The sequence below is a fragment of the Capricornis sumatraensis genome, chromosome 9, assembly GCF_032405125.1.
Source record: "Capricornis sumatraensis isolate serow.1 chromosome 9, serow.2, whole genome shotgun sequence".
NCBI classification, from domain to species: Eukaryota; Metazoa; Chordata; class Mammalia; order Artiodactyla; family Bovidae; genus Capricornis; species Capricornis sumatraensis.
This window is the reverse complement of record NC_091077.1, coordinates 59,580,029-59,592,926: the sequence shown is the minus strand read 5'-3', so window position 1 is coordinate 59,592,926 and position 12,898 is coordinate 59,580,029. Positions and strand designations below refer to the sequence as shown.

General features: G+C 40.5%; 1 protein-coding gene across 1 annotated transcript in view; it reads left to right on the top strand.

Moving 5' to 3' along the window:
- HTR4 (5-hydroxytryptamine receptor 4) overlaps window positions 1-12,898 on the top strand; it is a 175,473-nt gene that overhangs the window by 121,175 nt on the left and 41,400 nt on the right. Inside the window, exon 7 of the mRNA XM_068981116.1 lies at window positions 615-815. Within this exon, the coding sequence (XP_068837217.1) occupies window positions 615-815 (201 nt within the window). The remainder of the gene's footprint in view (window positions 1-614; window positions 816-12,898) is intronic.

The window sequence follows — 12,898 nt, the reverse complement described above, 5'->3', positions numbered from 1 at the left end:
GATCCACCAGGCCACAAAGGGGATGAAAGGTTCAGTTCTGTCCCATCTGCTGCTATCTTCCTCTTAAAGTAAGACATGCTCTAATCAACATAGAACATAAAAACGAAATTCTAAGCACTGTGACAAATGTGAGGCACATGGTAGTCAGTCTAAAAGTGGAAAATGGTGGAATTTGACACTCTTTGTGAGGGGGTTCACCTTTGGAGGGTTTCCTGGGAACAACTAAACTGAGGCCCAACGATTCGGTAGGGTATAGGGTATAGCTAGGCCAACAGTAGGGAGAGAGAACACCCCATAAAGACCCTCGAGAGGGTCTCTGTGCATGGGGGGGGGGGGCTCAAGTCAGGGCAGTGTGGTCACAGATGAGGGCAAGAGAGGACTTATGGTGCCAGGAGTCTGGAAAAGTCCAAAGTGACTGGACTGCACACAAGACAGAAGGGGAAACTGAATCTCACAGAATATGTTGCACATCTGACTTCTCTCTCCTTTTTTCCCTCCCTTCTTCTCTTATTTCTTTGCTTCCCTTTCCTTCTCTTTTCTCCCCTGCTCCTTCCCCCTAACCTCTTTCCTTCGTCTTTCCCACTGCCTCTTCCCTTACACTTTTTCACCCACAGGAAAATAAAAACCAATTATTTCATTGTGTCTCTTGCCTTTGCGGATCTGCTGGTGTCAGTGCTGGTGATGCCCTTTGGTGCCATTGAGCTGGTTCAAGACATCTGGATTTACGGGGAGATGTTCTGCCTTGTCCGGACATCTCTGGATGTCCTGCTCACAACAGCATCGATTTTTCACCTTTGCTGCATTTCTCTGGATAGGTAAGGCCAGAGCCATGTACAAAGTGTAGCTCCGTGCTGGAGACAACAACCTGATGGCCATTGGGCTGTGTCATTTTTCTTCTCTGATTCATAAGAGGAAATGAATCTCAGAGAGGTAAATCTGACTGTTCACTTATTTATTCACTCTCCAGCTCTTGTACAGCACCCTCTTTTAGTCAGGCATTCTCTAAGGCACTGAAGACACAGAGATGAGTAAGGCCTAGAAGCTGCCTGCAAGGAGCTTACAGTCTAAATAGTGATAGGTACTGGCAACTATGTTTCCAATAGATAAGCCTGAAATTGTACGCTGATGGCACAAAGAAAATCCTGAGGATGCTGAGAAGCAAGAATTAATCTATCTGCCCAGTAGGCAGCAGGGTAGTTCAGAGTGATAGTGTTCTGTTTGACATGACCTTCTGATAATGCACCCGTATCATAATTTTATGTGTGCATTTAGATTTGTGGCTGTGACTGGGGAGGCTCTTTTCCAGAAAATCAAAGGTGATTATAAAATCCCTAATAATTGTTTGCTTTTCGGACCCAAGTTAGAATTCCATTCCTCTTGCATAGCTGGGTTCTTCTTTTTTCACATTTGACTTCAGGAGGCCGAATGATTTCCATCTTTGCCTCATTTGTTGGAGACACGTGTTTATCAGTTGTATCAGCACTTTTCATTTTCTAGTTCCCTTATTTATTTTCAATAATAAAGGGAGAATACAATTTAAAAGTCAGATGATTAACCGAACATATACTGCCATCACTGTAGTCATATCTTAGGGGTAGATCCCAAAAGAAAGTATGGTGTGAAAGTCTTGTGTTATCAGAATTGCCAGGGACAATCTCTTACTATCTCTTGATTAGTCCAGGAGACCCAAATTTCCCCCTAATCTTGGGATAGGTCACTAGGATAGGTTCCTTAATAGAGCAATAGGAAGAATAGTTGACTTAAAATTAGAGATTGTGGTTTATCTAAAATATGTACCTTTATACACTAAAATCAGAGTTTGTCCAGATAATTACTCATACTGGAAAAGATCTTTAGGGACTCAAATCAGTTAATTCCTCTCCTATTTTATGGGACACATGCTTATGGATTAGAATGGCATGCATAATGGCCTGCTCTGTTTAAAATGTGCATGTTCTCTGTCTCTTGCTCTGCCAAGAATATATAAATGAATGTGTAATTTAAATGCAATGTATAATGAGATTCCACTCCACAGCTAGAGATAATAACATTGGTAAAACAGAGCTGTTGGTTGGCAGCCAGAACCAGAGTGTCACAGTTTTTGTGTTTATTAGCTTATTTACAACAATCTGACTTCAATGCTTGAAAGGCTTTATAAGACAGTCAGTATATACTGTTAAAAAAAAAAAATCCACAATAGGAACAATAAAATGTGAGGAAGTTGAGACTATATGGACATCCTGCAGGGTAGCCCTCATATGAGTGCTGCCAAACTAAGTGGTGAGACTGAAAATATCATATTAATTCAGAGAAGGCAAAATTGAGGAGATAGGGCAACTGGAGGTAACCTTGAAGTTTGGCCAAAAGCCTGAGTGGGTGGGGAGTTAAGGATGGGAGAAAGTGTAGAATCATCTTGCTGATGTGGACAGTTGTTCTGGGAGGCCTGGAGAGGAAAACTGAAGGTTTCCGAGAAAGGTTTGGCTTCAGAGTTCTAGGGTAAGTATCATGCCCTTTTGAAACCATGAAATTTTTCCTAAGTAGACCTCAGTTGTCATGAAGCAATATGGGCTGGTAATTAAGAACCATCTGCTTTAGAACCAAGGAAATCCAGGTTCACATCCCAGCTCAGCCAATGTTTAGCTCTGAGAATGGCGATAAATTACTAAGCCTTTCCAAATCTCAGTTTTCTCATCTCTAAATGTGGGAGCAACAGCACCTATTTTATAGGATGGCAGTTAGGATGAATTAGATGATCCATTTAAAGCATATCATTGACCCAGCTTGGCACAGCCCTCAATGTTAGTGGATGCTAATTTCAATTCCTGTCCATACAACCCATGGTCTTTCTTACCATACTTGAACCTCCTTCTCAGTGAGTAGCTTTTCCAGCAGCTGCCACACCTAGAATCCAGGTAGTTACTCTTAATCTGGTCTTTCCTCATCCACTGCATTTAAATAATGACAAGTCCTTTGACTTTCCTCCTGGCACAGATCTGAGTCTATTTCTTCCCATCCCTGTCATTCTAGTCCAGACTATTGTTGTCTTTTGGATATCACTGCAACAATCTCCTAATTATTTTCTCCATATTTCTTTTATCCCCTCTAATCCACTCAGTGTTTACAAGGTCTCTTCTAATACTGCAGCTCTTATCCTATTGTTCTTTTGCTTAAAACCCTTCAATGGCTATTCATTGCACCAACAGTAAGACCAAACTCCCTGGGCTGTAGAGTTTTGCATCATCTATTTCCTGCCTATATGTCCAGCCCACTTCATGCTCCTGATGCCCTGCACCAGCCTCACTCTTGAGCTTCTTTCTCTCCTTCCAGTGCTCTGCTCTCAGCCACCTCAGGGCCTTGGCTCATCCCTCTGTCCACACAGCTCCTTTGCTCCCTCCTCTCTTGCATGCGTTTTACATTTTAGCTCAATTTTAGCTCTCTGAGCTGGTCAGATCCAGTCTTCTCCTTTAAAAACTTAGTGCAATTGTGATTAAAACCACAATTGATTTTTCTTTTTTTTTTTTTTTCTTAAATGTCTCTATCTCCCACAGTGGGTAAAAGTGCAAGAGCATGAGTAAGGACACAACTTTTGCCCTCACAGAACTTACATTTTATTTGGGAGGTTGTCAGTTAACCAATAATTACATAAATGCTGATTTAGGAATTTTATAAACACCAATGAACAAATGGAATGTTCAGCACATTTCTCTTTTTGAACAGTGCTGCCAATAATTCCATTTCTTTCTATTAGAGTGGACATCAGAAACTCCAATCCATAAGTTAGGTCCATACAATTTCTGTCCTTTATCAAGCCCATCTTTGCATGAAAAGTTCCCTTGGTATCTCTAATTTTCTTGAAGAGATCTCTAGTCTTTCCCATTCTGTTCTTTTCTTCTATTTCTTTGCATTGATCGCTGAAGAAGGCTTTCTTATCTCTTCTTGCTATTCTTTGGAACTCTGCATTCAGATGCTTATAATATCTTTCCTTTTCTCCTTTGCTTTTCACCTCTCTTCTTTTCACAGCTATTTGTAAGGCCTCCCCAGACAGCCATTTTGCTTTTTTGCATTTCTTTTCTATGGGGATGGTCTTGATCCCTGTCTCCTGTACAATGTCACGAACCTCATTCCATAGTTCATCAGGCACTCTATCTATCAGATCTAGGCCCTTAAATCTATTTCACATTTCCACTATATAATCATAAGGGATTTGATTTAGGTCATACCTGAATGGTCTAGCGGTTTTCCCTACTTTCTTCAATTTCAGTCTGAATTTGGCAATAAGGAGTTCATGATCTGAGCCACAGTCAGCTCGCAGTCTAGTTTTTGTTGACTGTATAGAGCTTCTCCATCCTTGGCTGCAAAGAATATAATCAATCTGATTTGGTGTTGACCATCTGGTGATGTCCATGTGTAGAGTCTTCTCTTGTGTTGTTGGAAGAGGGTGTTTGCTATGACTAGTGCATTTTCTTGGCAAAACTCTATTAGTCTTTGTCCTGCTTCATTCTGCATTCCAAGGCTAAATTTTCCTGTTACTCTAGGTGTTTCTTGATTTCCTACTTTTGCATTCCAGTCCCCTATAATGAAAAGGACATCTTTTTTGGGTGTTAGTTCTAAAAGGTCTTGTAGGTCTTCATAAAACTGTTCAACTTCAGCTTCTTCAGCATTACTGGTTGGGGCATAGACTTGGATAACTGTGATACTGAATGGTTTGCCTTGGAAATGAACAGAGATCATTATGTCGTTTTTGAGATTGCATCCAAGTACTGCATTTCAGACTCTCTTGTTGACCATGATGGCTACTCCATTACAGAAGCAGAAGATATTAAGAAGAGGTAGCAAGAATACATGGAAGAACTGTACAAAAAAGATCTTCACGACCCAGATAATCATGATGATGTGATCACTAATCTAGAGCCAGACATCTTGGAAAGTGAAGTCAAGTGGGCCTTAGAAAGCATCACTATGAACAAAGCTAGTGGAGGTGATGGAATTCCAGTTGAGCTGTTTCAAATCCTGAAAGATGATGCTGTGAAAGTGCTGCACTCAATATGCCAGCAAGTTTGGAAAACTCAGCAGTGGCCACAGGACTGGAAAAGGTCAGTTTTCATTCCAATCCCAAAGAAAGGCAATGCCAAAGAATGCTCAATCTACTGCACAATTGCACTCATCTCACATGCTAGCAAAGTAATGCTCAAAATTCTCCAAGTGAGACTTCAGCAATATGTGAACCGTGAACTCCCTGATGTTCAAGCTGGTTTTAGAAAAGGCAGAGGAACCAGAGATCAAATTGCCAACATCCACTGGATCATGGAAAAAACAAGAGAGTTCCAGAAAAACATCTATTTCTGCCTTATTGACTATGCCAAAGCCTTTGACTGTGTGGATCACAATAAACTGTGGAAAATTCTGAGAGAGATGGGAATACCAGACCACCTGACCTGCCTCTTGAGAAATCTGTATGCAGGTCAGGAAGCACCAGTTAAAACTGGACATGAACAACAGACTGGTTCCAAATAGGTAAAGGAGTACATCAAGGCTGTATATTGTCACCCTGCTTATTTAACTTATATGTAGACTACATCATGAGAAACGCTGGACTGGAATAAACACAAGCTGCAATCAAGATTGCCGGGAGAAATATCAATAACCTCAGATATGCAGATGATACCACCCTTATGGCAGAAAGTGAAGAGGAACTAAAAAGCCTCTTGATGAAAGTGAAAGAGGAGAGTGAAAATGTTGGCTTAAAGCTCAACATTCAGAAAACGAAGATCACGGCATCCGGTCCCATCACTTTATGGGAAATAGATGGGGAAACAGTAGAAACAGTGTCAGACTTTATTTTGGGGGCTCCAAAATCACTGCAGATGGTGACTGCAGCCATGAAATTAAAAGACGCTTACTCCTTGGAAGAAAAGTTATGACCAACCTAGATAGCATATTCAGAAGCAGAGACATTACTTTGCCAACTAAGGTCCATCTAGTCAAGGCTATGGTTTTTCCAGTGGTCATGTATGGATGTGAGAGTTGGACTGTGAAGAAGGCTGAGCACCGAAGAATTGATGCTTTTGAACTGTGGTGTTGGAGAAGACTCTTGAGAGTCCCTTGGACTGCAAGGAGATCCAACCAGTCCATTCTGAAGGAGATCAACCCTGGGATTTCTTTGGAAGGAATGATGCTAAAGCTGAAGCTCCAGTACTTTGGCCACCTCATGCGAAGAGTTGACTCATTGGAAAAGACGCTGATGCTGATAGGGATTTGGGGCAGGAGGATAAGGGGACGACCGAGGATGAGATGGCTGGATGGCATCACGGACTCGATGGACGTGAGTCTGAGTGAATTCCAGGAGATGGTGATGGACAGGGAGGCCTGGCATGCTGCGATTCATGCGGTCGCAAAGAGTTGGACACGACTGAGTGACTGAACTGAACTGAATCCATAAGTTATTAATAAATGAAGTCAAATGATTTTGTTTTCTGAAAGTCTTGGAAACTTGCCGTTTATCTCCCATCATTTTCTGTCCCAAGAGTGACATTCTCATTGAGCTGGAAGGTTCACTCTAGATGTTACAGGACAGTTTAGCCTGAAGGAGTGTTGATCTTATTTATATCTAGCTTCTATTTTGCTGTGCTCCTCCCAGCATTACAACTGGGCTGGGCCGGGCTGGGCTGAAGTACAGAATAAATGTCTCAGAGAAGTGTGATATTACTGCTCACCAAGTGATGCCTAGCAGGATGTCGTGTCCTCTCTAAAGCTCCTCTGAGTCTTTGGGGGTGACTGATGTAGGTAGTGCCTCTCGAGCAAGAATGCTCACCTTGATTCCTAATTCCACCCAGATGGTAGACCTCTGTATCAAAGCAAAATGCAAGACTCCATTAATATATTATTAAATGCCTATGTATGGCTGAGTCGCTCTGCTGTGCACTTGAAACTATCACGGCATTGTTAATTGGCTATACTCCAATATAAAATAAAAAGTTAAAATTATATATATATATATATATATATATATATAAAATGCATTTCTCTAGCTATCTTTCTCTATCCACTGTGCTTCCTAGTGTTTTTAGGACTGAGAACTGTTAATGAAAGTTTATTGACTCATTAGAAATAATTTCCAAAATATGATTAAAATACATGCATCAAATAATATGGGTCATGGGAAGTCAAAAACAGCATTAAAGCTTTACATATAATTGATTGTTTTAAATCTAAGGTTTACTGTGAAAATTAAAGCCAACCAAGTATTTGTTAAAATGCTAATTTTTAAAGTGAAATATAATGCAGCCGCTAAAACCATGAGAAAAAGTTATGTGTGATATCCTAGAAAGATATCACTGGTATATTATGTGGTCGGGGGGGAAGCAAGTTTCAGACTTTAATGTCTAGAGTAATTTCACTTTTGGAAAATAAATATGTAGATGTTTGTACTGGGTGTACATGAGTTAGTGTGTATGAGAGAAAGTAGGAATGAAACGGTACCAACTATTAAAATGGTCATCTGGGGGCAGTAGAGAGTAGTGTTGGCTAGGCTGGATGGTCATTTGGATCTTGGTCATTTTTACTAATTTCTGAAATATGCACTCAGTTTTCTCTTTACTGGAAGTTAACACTTCTTGACTGTAAGTGTGTCCACAGAGGGCTTTTAGCTGGACATGCGCCTCGAATAGCACATTCCTCAAATCTCTGAGAACATTCTGACTTAGGTGTGAGAAGTTCCCTCTGGGGTCAGAACAAGGTGGGGAGCATGGACATCTTTCTGACCAAAGACTTCTCTCTGCTTTCTGACAAAATGCCCTGAAATCTACCCCCAGGGGAGCCCTCACCATCTCCTATTAGCAGATTCTTCCTCACGATGACCCTCACCTTCATCTTCATTCATCCAACCCCAGTTCATGATCTTGTGTTTGATTTCTTTCACCAAGATCCTTTCTAATCATTACAGTTTTAAAATATCATAACAATAATATCTGAGCATTGTAAAAAAGTCATTATTTCACAAATAGAACATAAAAATGTCCTTGTTTCTTCCTCTCCACCTCCACAACTGTATACTCTAGAGTTAACAACTGTAAATAATAGTCCCCTCGAAATGCCAATCATTTCATATGCAATAAGGAGACTTGTTATGTGAATATATTTTTAGTTTACTCAATAGTTTTATGTTTTAAATAAGACCTTAAAGAGGGCTTTCTCTTTATATATCCTAATGAGTTGCCTGAGTGTAGTGTTTTTACCAACCTGCTTCTCAGGTGATATTTTAGTAAGGTCTTTTTCATTATCGTGTGACAGAAAATAACCTGTCTGGTAGCTGAAAAGTCAGGCTGCAGACATGGCTCTGCAGGGTTTGACCATTATCATCTAGTCTAGTTCTCTCCCGGTGTCTCTGTCTCCCTCTCCTCTTTGTCTCCTTCTTTCCTTCTCTTTCTCTCTGTCCTTCTCGCTCTGTCTCTGTTTCTCTGTGTCTGTCGCTCTCTGCCCCTATGCTGTTTACTTGTTGGATTCATTCTCAGGCTGGGTTGAAAAATAGCTGTAGGCAACATGAGTCTTAAAGCATCCTTACCTCATGAATCCAACGAAGATAAACCTAAATGCTGTTTCTCATTGAAGACCATTGACTGTGCCTGAGCCAGACACTCTCCTCTTGACTAATCATCATGATGTGGGGCTGACATATATGGTTGCTGAGCAGAGATGAGGCCCCGTGACTGCCACCTTTACCAGAAGCATCCGTCACAGGAGAATGACATTTCTTTCACTCTGGAAAGAGGGATGTTGGGCAACATGAATAGCAGCTATCAACTTCTCTTAAGCTGACCTGAAGACTGATGGGTATCTTTATGGAGTCTCCACAACATGACAGAGGTGTGTCATCCCCAATGACCTGAAGACTGATGGGCATCTTTATAGAGTCTCCACAACATGACAGAGGTGTGTCTTCCCCAAGTCTTCTTTACACTGCGCCATATATCGCTAGGTCCTTCCACTGGCTGCACATACCATACTTCTTGACTTTTTGCCACTGATGCTCTTTCTCTGATCATGCTGTATATTGCCCTGTATTTGGCTCAAATGTAGTTCCCTTTCACTTCATTGAGGATACCATTATCTGTAGCACTGCATGATCTTCTCTTTGATGTGTCCATCTGAATTGCCATCCTTCCTTTTGGCAGCCCAGGAATTTGATGTGTTTTATCTGCAAAACTCCTCCAGCAGATACTCAGTCACACATTTTCTTTTAAAACAGTTTTGCTTCTAAAACATGCAATTCTGAGTCAAAGATTGTTTATTTCATCCTGTGCTGGAGATAAATGTGCTGGCATTTCTTAATGATCTCCCTGGAGCATAACTCAATTTTGTAGTGTATAAATGAAAAGTGTCTGTCACTGTGAGCTTGTGTCACACAATTAATTTGTTTTCCCAAGAGGATTGAAATGCATTTCTGCAAGGAATGGGGATTACAAGTTTCCCCTTCTCACATACTCTCTGAAGTTCATGCTTTTATATAATAGTAATATTTTTTGAGTTGAAGTTCATGCTGCTGCTGCTACTGCTAAGTCGCTTCAGTCGTGTCTGACTCTGTGCGACCCCATAGACAGCAGCCCATCAGGCTCCCCCGTCCCTGGGATTCTCCAGGCAAGAACACTGGAGTGGGTTGCCATTTCCTTCTCCAATGCGTGAAAGTGAAAAGTGAAAGTGAAGTTGCTCAGTCGTGTCTGACTCTAAGCGACCCCATGGACTGCAGTCCACCAGGCTTCTCCATCCATGGGGTTTTCCAGGCAAGAGTACTGGAGTGGGTTGCTATTGCCTTCTCCTTCTCAATCCCAGTACTACTGATATTTTCAATAGGATAATTATTTGTTATATATTTGATTTGACATATATTTTATTTGATTTGTTATATATTTGATTTTATATAATTTAATAATAATTTCAACAGGATAATTATTTGAAGGCTAGTCTGTATATTGTAGGTTGTTTAACAGCATCTCTGGCCTTCTACTAGTATCATTCTATATTCTAGTATTCTAGTTATATTATAGTACCACCACTCTTCTCATACCCAATTCTGACAAATAAAAATGCTTCCAGACATTGCCAATTGTCCCTAGGGAGTAAAATGGTTCCAGGTCACAAATCACTGTCCTACAGAATAATAATACATTACAGAAATACAGAAGAAAAAAAAGAGGACATTTCTCACAGCCATATTTAAAGAGGTTTTAAACCTTCCAGGAGGATCTTTCTATCCAGATCATTTAGACAATTTTCATGCTAGAGGATATGAAATCTTAATTTTATATTCATTTTATCAACTATTTATTGAGTGCTTACTAATTGCTTTGAGTTGAGTGGAGCCCTGGAAGTACAATGGTAAACAATCAGAATAGCTCTGAATCACAGAGATTTTAGTGAAAAATACAGATAGTAGGTAGATAATTATAGTAAAATTGGTGGTCATTGAAATAGAATAAGGGAAAGTCAAAGGAGTTGTTGGAGCACGTGACTTCCTATGCAGGACAGCTATCAGAAGAAGTGATTCTGAAGCTGGGGTCTGTAGGTGATGTAGGTGCCAGTAGGTGAAGAGGGAGAAGGTGAAGCATGGGGAACAGTAGCTCTAGAAAACAGCATGTGCAAAGCCCCAGAGGTTTTTTGGTGACACATTATTAAATATAGGCTAAATTCTTAGCTTGTATTTCAGTCCTTTCCCTCAGAATTATCCTCAGTCTATGTCTTCCTATCTCTGTTCCCACCCAGGAGTGGTATGTTATCATTTCCTGAGTATGGTGTGATTCCTCATAATTCCATGTTGCACTTGTGTGTTGAGTTCCTCTTCATTTCCAGGTGAATATCCACCCTTCTTCAGTACTCACCTTCTCCACTAACTGGCTGAGCTTCATTCCCAAAGAAGATTTGTTATTTCTTTCTCTGAGCTCCCATAGAATGTTAAAAAGAGAGAGAGAATGTTAAATATTAACACAGCAGTTATCACTTTTTAAAAAATTTGGTTTATTTATCTGTCTCTCACCAGCTCCTTAAGAGTCAGTCTTTATCTCGTCTGTTTCTGTGTTCTTACAGATCAATAGTAGCTGCTCCAGGCATGTTTAGCTGAGCCAAGAATGCTCTGAAATGTGACTTGTGGTTTGATATGACTTTAGTGTTAGTTTTTCTACCCTTTGAGAAGTCTTGATATATACATGTATAAGAATGAGACCTAGGATCCTAGGTTTCCTGGATTCAAACTCAGCTTTGACTAATTACCAATTATATGGTTTTAAGTAAGTTACTTAAATTCTCTGGTTTTTGTCTTCTCATCAGGAAAATTGTATTAATAATATTAATGAGTGAGTGAATGAAAGTTGCTCAGTCATGTCCAACTCTTTGCAACCCCATGGACTATACAGTCCACGGAATTGTCCAGGCCAGAATACTGGAGTGGGTAGCCTTTCCCTTCTCCAGGGGATCTTCCCAACCCAGGGATCGGACCCAGGTCTCCTGCATTGCAGATGGATTCTTTACCAGCTAAGCCACAAGGGAAGTCCGATAATATTGATAGTGTATTCCATTTTGTTGTTCAGTTGCTAAGTTGTGTCCGACTCTTTGCCATCCCATGGACTGCCGCATGCCAGGCTCCTCTGTCCTCCACTCTCTCCCAGAGTTTGCTCAGATTCATGTCCATTGAATATGCATCCTTGAATACAGGAGTGAGTTGCCATTTCCTCCTCCAGGGTATCTCCCCAACCCAAGGATCAAACACATATCTTCTGTGTCTCCTGCATTGGCAGGTGGGTTCTTTACCACTGAGCCACTTGAGAAGTCCCATATTCCGTTTGGAGTTTCTGAAGATTAAATTACTGAGTATATGCCCAAAAAAGTTATACTAGTGTGTGGCTACTAGTAAATGTTCAGTAAATGTTAGCCACAATTCTTATTCCATTATTGCTTCCCTGTCCCAATGCGAATTCCTGGTGGCTATTGTAAGTGCCCTCTCTGACACTGATAGTCATCTTTTTCTTCTGGTTGCATAGCTGAGTGTCCTTCAAGGTTAGACCCTCAGCCTTCCAGCCCTGGACATCTTCATTCTCTTTTTTGGAGGGATCACCCATCCTGTGGCTTTATCTGCACCTCTGCCTTCATCTCTCCTGCTGTCTTTTCCTATGTACCATGTCCCATGCCTCATGCCTCTGGTCTCTGTAGAACAGGTAGCTGCCTGTTCAACATCTTGCCTTAAGCATCTTTCTGTCTTCTTAATCCCAAAGTGGAAATTTCCATCATAAACATTATCCTCTTCCACTTTGTACATCAAAGGTGCATTTATTAGTTAACTTTTCATCATTTAAAGGTAATTCTTTGAGGGCATCTTTTACTTTTCTACCATGACCAGCCAAATGCCAAGTCTTAGCTATATTTTCATAAATATGTTTCAAATCTATCTTCCCCGTCTTAAACATTTTTCATCTTGTTTCTGGGTTATTGCAGTAGCTTCTTCATTATTATTCCTGTGTATTATCTTATCTGTCAGTTTCATCTTTAAATATGTCTTTTTTCTTGTGTCCTCAGCTCAGAAAGCTTATAGGGCGTTGCATACAGTCCTTCCTATTTCTAGATAAGGTTACTTGTGTCAAGTCTTGCCCTTTTGTTAACATTACCAGGGTATGAAGTTTGGCAAATGTGGGGTTCAGTCCCAGTTCTATCATATCTGGCTGTGTGATGTTCGGCAAGTGTATTAAATTCTCTGGGCTTCAGTTTCTTTATATTTAAAGTGTGGATGTTAAATGCTGCCTTGCAGAGTTGCTGTAGGAATTAGAAATAACATAGAATACTTCTGACACAAAGTGTGTCCTAAAAAAATAGTTGGTGTGTATAGTAGGACTGGGCTTCCTTGGTGGTTTAGTGGTAA